The sequence below is a fragment of the Nothoprocta perdicaria genome, unplaced genomic scaffold, assembly GCF_003342845.1.
Source record: "Nothoprocta perdicaria isolate Ctin4 unplaced genomic scaffold, notPer1 scaffold_19, whole genome shotgun sequence".
Classification (NCBI taxonomy): Eukaryota; Metazoa; Chordata; class Aves; order Tinamiformes; family Tinamidae; genus Nothoprocta; species Nothoprocta perdicaria.
This window is the reverse complement of record NW_020455093.1, coordinates 5,057,187-5,063,980: the sequence shown is the minus strand read 5'-3', so window position 1 is coordinate 5,063,980 and position 6,794 is coordinate 5,057,187. Positions and strand designations below refer to the sequence as shown.

The following is a 6,794-nucleotide window of genomic DNA, read 5'->3' as shown; positions in this document are numbered from 1 at the left end:
CGGGCCCCGCCATGGTGCAGCAGGCGGAGAGCGCGGAGAGCGAGAGCAACCTGCCCAGGGAGGCGATGGACACCGAGGAGGGCGAGTTCATGGCGTGCAGCCCCGTCGCCCTGGACGAGAGCGACCCGGACTGGTGCAAAACGGCGTCGGGGCACATTAAGAGACCGATGAACGCGTTCATGGTGTGGTCCAAAATCGAGAGGAGAAAAATCATGGAGCAGTCGCCGGACATGCACAACGCGGAGATCTCCAAGCGCCTGGGCAAGCGGTGGAAAATGCTGAAGGACAGCGAGAAGATCCCCTTCATCCGCGAGGCGGAGAGGCTGCGCCTCAAGCACATGGCCGATTACCCCGACTACAAGTACCGGCCCAGGAAAAAGCCCAAAATGGACCCGTCGGCCAAGCCCAACGCCAGCCAAAGCCCCGAGAAAAACGCACCCACCAGCAGCAGCAGCAGCAAAAGCGCCAAGAGCTCCAGCAAGAAATGTAGCAAGCTGAAATCCTCCTCTGCCTCCTCTCCTCCCAAGCCGGGGGCCAAAGCCGCCCAGCACGGGGACTACGCGGGCGACGAGTACGTGTTCGGCACGCTCAAAGTGAGCAGCAAGACGGTCAAGTGCGTCTTCATGGACGACGACGAGGAGGACGAGGAGGACGAGGACGAGCTGCAGCTGCGGATCAAGCAGGAGGCCGACGAGGAGGAGGAGGACGAGGAGCCGGCGCAGCAGCAGCTGCGGCGCTACAACGTGGCCAAGGTGCCGGCCAGCCCCACCTTGAGCTCCTCGGCGGAGTCCACCGAGGGCGCGAGCCTCTACGAGGAGGTGCGGAGCGGCGCGGCGGCGCACGGTGCCGGCGGCGCCCGCCTCTACTACAGCTTCAAGAACATCACCAAGCAGGGCCCGGCGCCGCCGCCGCCGCCCGGCCTCTCGCCCGCCTCGTCCCGCTCCATCTCCACGTCGTCGGCGGGCAGCGAGGAGGCCGATGACCTCCTCTTCGACCTCAGCCTCAACTTCTCGCAGCACGGCCACGCCGCCGCCGAGCTGGGCGCGGGCGCCGCCGCCGGCAACCTCTCGCTCTCGCTCGTGGACAAGGACCTGGACTCCTTCAGCGAAGGCAGCCTCGGCTCCCACTTCGAGTTCCCCGACTACTGCACCCCGGAGCTGAGCGAGATGATCGCGGGCGACTGGCTGGAGGCGAACTTTTCCGACCTGGTGTTCACGTACTGAGYGGCGCGGCGGCCGCCGGAGAGATGCGGCCGGGAGCGGCGCGGCTGGAGCGGCCAGATGATGATGATGATGATGATTTAAAAAAAAAAAAAAAATCTTGTTTTCTTAGGAAAAAAAAAAAAGTCTCGAAGTTAGTTCCAAACCGAGCCCGGGAGTTGTGATTTTTTTTCATTTTTTTCTCTGATTTTTTTATTATTATTTTTATTGCATTTGGTGATCACAACAACAACAGCAACAAAGGCAAATGGGACTGGGGGAAAAAATGATACAGAAGGCGCTGTTTGAAGCTTGTCAATCTCTGATTGAAGTCTGGAAGATGGTCTGCAAAGAAGAAGTCTTTTGGCAGCACAACTGTTACTCAAGGGGGTTTGTGGATTTTTTTTTTCCCGTGAGAGATCTTAAAGAACTGTTCTGATTTTTATTTTATTTTATTTCTTTTTTTCAAAAGGGACCATTGCAACTTTTTTTTGGAGGGAGAAAACTGATGTCTTCTATGCATCTGATTCTTAACAAAGCTGCAGGGAGCTTGAAAAAATGCAGACTGTACAAACGCTTACAAATAACTGAACTGACTTAAGATCAGAGTTTACTTTTCAGATCAAATTGTTTATGGTTTTACAAATGTGATTTCTACTTGCCAACTTTTTTTTTTGTAACTTGTTCCCTTATACCTCCTTGATTGAATACCAGACAGCCTAGACCTCAGTACAAAAAGGTATTGAAACATTTTTGATACATAACAGACCTCAGTCTTTTTTAAAAATTAATATATTTTCAGGCGTATTTTTGTACAGTGAAAAGGGAACATTCTTGCTGTGTTTTTTCAGTAAGACTTTTCAGGCACTTCTTCCCTTTTATTTTCTTTTTTTTTCTCTGTTTTTAGCATGCAAGTTTGTTGGTACGTTACGTCCTGGTTTTAAAAGGATTAAAATTTTAAAAAATAATCCTTGCATCTAAAGGCCTTGTGGTTTTAAAAAAGAAAAAAGAAACAAACACTTTTTTTGTACAGCTATAGTTCAGATTTGTTCAATATTTGTAGGTAAAGATTTATTGAAAATGGTGATATAGACCTCAGAGCTGTTATCTTAGTTTAAAAGATTGTATATGTACTGTACTATAGTAGGACTTTATGTATCTCATACGCTGTGATATGTGGATGGGGCCCCAGATGGAAGGTATGAAACTGGATTCTCGATTTTAGCAAAAAAAAAAAAAAAGAAAAAAGGCACATAGTTAAAGTTTCTCATGTTGTGCAATATAATCTAAAGTACAGACCATCTGCATATTTTGTAGCAAATGATGGCAAAAGCAGACTTGTGCACTGTCAACATCATAGCCTGTTTTTTTTTAAAATGCTGAAAGTCTGTATCTTGACAATTTTAATAAATCAGCTGGAACTGATAGAAACTCGTATCGCTATTAGTGTCTGTAGAAGTACCGCTGGAGATGCCGTGTTGTCACCCCTCGCCTGCGGAGGAGAGCTAGCTGTAGGCTGTTGTGTGTAGACAGAGCTAGGGGGAAGCGAAGCTGAGGAGCGATTTTTTTTTTCTCTCTCTGTCTCTCTTTATTTCTTTTTTTTTCTCCCTTTTTATGCTTTTTTTAAATTATTATTGCTATTTTTATTTGTTTGCTTCGCCGCGGCTCTTCGGGCGCCGCCGCCCCCTGCGAGGAGGGAGCGCGGAGCGGCCGCCCCGGCTCCGCGGGCGGCTCCGCGGCCGTCCCCGCCCGCCGGGGCCGCTTTCCAGGGAGGCGGGTCGGGGACGGCAGAGGAGGGGAGCGGCCGCGGTGCCGGCTTGCGCGGGGCGCGGAGCGGCCGCCCGCGGCTGCTCCCCGTCCCCGCGGCTCCTTCTTCCCTCGCTTCCCCCCCACCCCGCGCGCTTTTTGCGCGGCCGCGGGGCTCCGCGCGCATCTCCGCGCCCGCCGCTGCCCGCGGGCGGAGGGGGCGTGGGCGCTTCTGCTGTAGCTGAACAGGCTTCGTGCGCGTGCGTTTTTATTTTTTAATTTTTTTTCATTTTTTTTCCTTAGGAGCCATCAGATTTCAGTTTTACGCTCTGAAATAACTGCTGATGGCAATGAGCGGCCCCGCAAGGTGGAAGTTTTGTTTCTCAAGGAGTTTACTTTAGACCTGATACACTTAAGATAGGCATTGGGCAATTCTTCATTTTGTATCCACTAATTAACGATCCAGCTGTTTACAGGGACGATTCACTGTGCTGGTGTTTTGGTGGCGACCACTGCTACAGGCTTTCAGACTTGCTGAAATGAAAATCCTGCATACACATTTGTAAGGCATAATAAAACATAACATTAAAACCTGCATGCATGTTATGTTTAATCAAAGACAACTCTTAGGCATTTAAGTGGTGAGATATCTTACTTTAGGTTAGTTAAATAAACTGGTAGTAAAATGATTAATATAATCTGATCTCTTTCTAATAATAATAATAATAAAACACTCATGATTCTAAATAAAAGTTGTTTGGCCTAAATCTTTGCTATCAGAAAAGAGATATAGCATATCTGGGAACTTAAATTTATGTCTTGCATTGTGATAATTCTTTATGAGAAACTGTGTTTTAAAACAAATACAAGATATCCTTGGCAATGGATAGTCCTCAATAAAACAGAGTTTCTTGAATTTTCAGTTTTTGGTCTCAAATGATTAGTGTGTTCTCCATACGATAACTTAGAAATCAAATTGAAAACAAATGACATTTATCTCTTCTTAGGCAAAAAGGAAAAAAAAAAAAGTGAAAGAAAATAGATACACTGAAGTGCTCTAGCCTAGCCATTCACTATCCTGCTATTGAAAATCAGCTCATGGGTTAGGGTGATGGAATAATTTGATCAGGTTCTAGTCTTAAAACTGAGCCAAAATTCTCTTAGTAATTCTTGAAGCTATCATGAGAGCATGGGGACGTTTCCTTCCAGTCCCTTTCTTCTGATATGCATCCTTGTTTATTAACGTGGTAATAGGCAGTGTCATTAAACATTTGTGCTTTACAGATGTTCAATGGGTTATGAATGATTACGGTCAAACGTAGGCTGGATTTAGTTTGCTTTGTAATAAGGTCTGTGTTTCAGCCTATGGAAGTTTCAATTTATGTATAGTTTTGGAAGATGTTTTTAAAATTACTGTTTAAAATATTAGTCAAGGATAATTATAAGATCCAAATGTAGAGCAGTTGAGCAAATTTTAAAAGAGCAACAGGTCTACTTTAGTCAAAGAATATCCACTCAGAAGTATATCTTTTCTTTCTGCTAGATGGGAATTATACAATACTAAATCAGGTGAAAATTTTCAGTGGAGGTATATGGTGCAGGGAGATGATTTTTTTTGTCCAGACAGTTTGATTTTCATTTATTTCAGAGTTTGAAGTTGTATGTTGCTCATGGCAAATTAGGTAGTGTTCTGGTTAAGCTACTACATTGTTAGGGCTGAAATTTGTTCCTGTTGAATGCCTAAGCTCCTACTGATCTCAGTGAGAGTAAAAACAATTTTCTCATCATTAATATAGCATCTGTTATGTTATTCTCATTTCTTTTTGTTTTTGTCATATCTAATAATATTCTTCAATGCTTTCTTCTTTCTTTCTTTTTTCTTTTCCTTTTTTTAAGTAGAGTAAAAATTCTTGTTTACCTTCTAGAGCAATCCTATTCCAGGCTTAGTGTTTCTTGTTGCCTTSTTTTACAATCTTTGCATTTGTCTCTGTACGATACTATTCTAAGTGTAATCAGATTTAGTGATAGAAAATATGTGAGCTTTTTTTTTTTTTTTAAATCTGGAAATGTCAGCTTGATGCAAAACCTAATCAAACATGATGATTCTTTTCTAATTTTAAAAYGAACATTTCTAAAATTAGCATTTTTTATTTTGTTGTTCTTATTGTGTTTTTCTATCTTTCATTTAACAGAGCTATAGTTAAGAAATATTTTATTCTTTTAATGGTGGTCTTTTTGCCAATGTGTGAAAAAGATTCATTCTGAACTTCCTTTAAGAGCTTCATACTCTTTAGGCTTTCACTGTCATCCTGCTTAAATTTCTCCAGGTCTATTGAATGTGATTTGCATGTGTGTAGTCTGATCCTTCACTTGTGCCTGTTTGAGGAAAGGGCAACCAGGTAAAACTGGTGTGGGCTCAAATCAGGGCCATATAATTTTTAGGCGTTTAATATTCAACACAGTCATTACGTTCCTTAACTCTCTCTCTTTGTATATCTTCATAGTTCTGCCTGGTAAGGCCTTAAACCTGCACTGGTGGAAAAAAAGAAAAAAAAGGAATCTCATTGAGTTTAATGGGTGCTTTTGTCTCAAGGGCTGCTGGCAGAATAGGTGTCTTAGTTCCTCATAACTGTCATTTGTAACCATGGCCAGGAAGAAACAAAAAACAGCAAAAACTTAATTCAATGAGTTGCCTTACATTCCCGCTACTTTACAATTATATTTCTTTCATTTGTTTCCTCTCCCCTTACCCACATTGAAGGCTGTGATTGTTTTTGTTTTTCTTAATTTTTTTGCACACTACCTATACCAATTAACTGCCTAATTAGTTTTATCTGCGCTACATGGATGCAGTGAATTTGTAAGAGAATTTCACAAGCAAGTAGTTTTTTAGTGAGTTTAAAGTAAATAGAGTTTTAAAGACCTATTTTTATATTCAATATAAAGCACAAATGTGCAGAAAGTGTAGAAAGACTTACAAAAAGGGAAACAAAAGTTCRTAATATTTCATGTATAAAAGTAATACCTTCTTTGGGTTGAGATTCTCTTAGAAAACCCAATACTTATGCCAGTGCAAAGATAGGAATATTTTAAAAACTCTTAGAAAATTGTGATTGACAGCAATTTCAAAGGAATGACTTCTGTAGATTCAAGGAAACCCCTAAAGCAATATGGATAAGAAGGGGTGAATGGTTTTCAATGATGGACAACCTGGAAGTGTGAGAATGGAGGTTTCAATTCTTATTAATTAATCAAGCTTCTTCTGTGGTTAGTTGCAACATCTAGATTTTCTGTGAAGTGAAATCTTGAAGGATAAAAAAACGTAAGGGAGATGGGCTGATTCTAAAATTTGCATATATTCAAAAAGAAAAAACCTTTCAGCTTAGAATTGTAATTTATTAGTTGTGATGTTAAATTTTTTTAGCTCCCACTTCCAAGAAAATCCAGACAGTGATTTACTGCTTGAAGAAATTTGATCAAATAATAATGATTAATCCAGGAACTCCCATTGTCACAATTTGTTTTTGTTTCCATCGTCCTGCTTATCTCCAAAACCAACTTGCCTCAACTCCTGGCTAAACCAGGGAGAAGAGTTATATGCCATTGTTAGTTCATTTACCACTTGTAACTGTTTTTTGCTCTTGTATATATGTTGGCGTTTTGGAGTCTTTACATAAATGCTGTGATACTATTTTTTTCCTTTTCTTTTTTTTTGTGGGCTGTTTTAAAATGGAGGCCTATTTTCCAGTGTGGGACTTTTGATGGTTACAACATTTCAATGATGTTGCATGATGGCCACAGGTGGGGGAAATTGAATGTTTTAGAGCAGTTTTTCAAGCATGACACTTT

General features: G+C 42.2%; 1 protein-coding gene across 1 annotated transcript; it reads left to right on the top strand.

The window, feature by feature from the left end:
* The first annotated feature begins 7 nt into the window (after positions 1-7).
* On the top strand, positions 8-1,326 carry SOX11 (SRY-box 11). The gene has a single exon (XM_026037092.1). The coding sequence runs from the start codon at positions 12-14 to the stop codon at positions 1,221-1,223; it is 1,212 nt and encodes a 403-aa protein (XP_025892877.1). The 5' UTR covers positions 8-11; the 3' UTR covers positions 1,224-1,326.
* The last annotated feature ends 5,468 nt before the right edge of the window (positions 1,327-6,794 follow it).

Excerpts from the sequence above, each read along its gene's own strand:
- SOX11 (XM_026037092.1), top strand. The coding sequence starts at position 12 with ATGGTGCAGCAGGCGGAGAGCGCGGAGAGCGAGAGCAACCTGCCCAGG.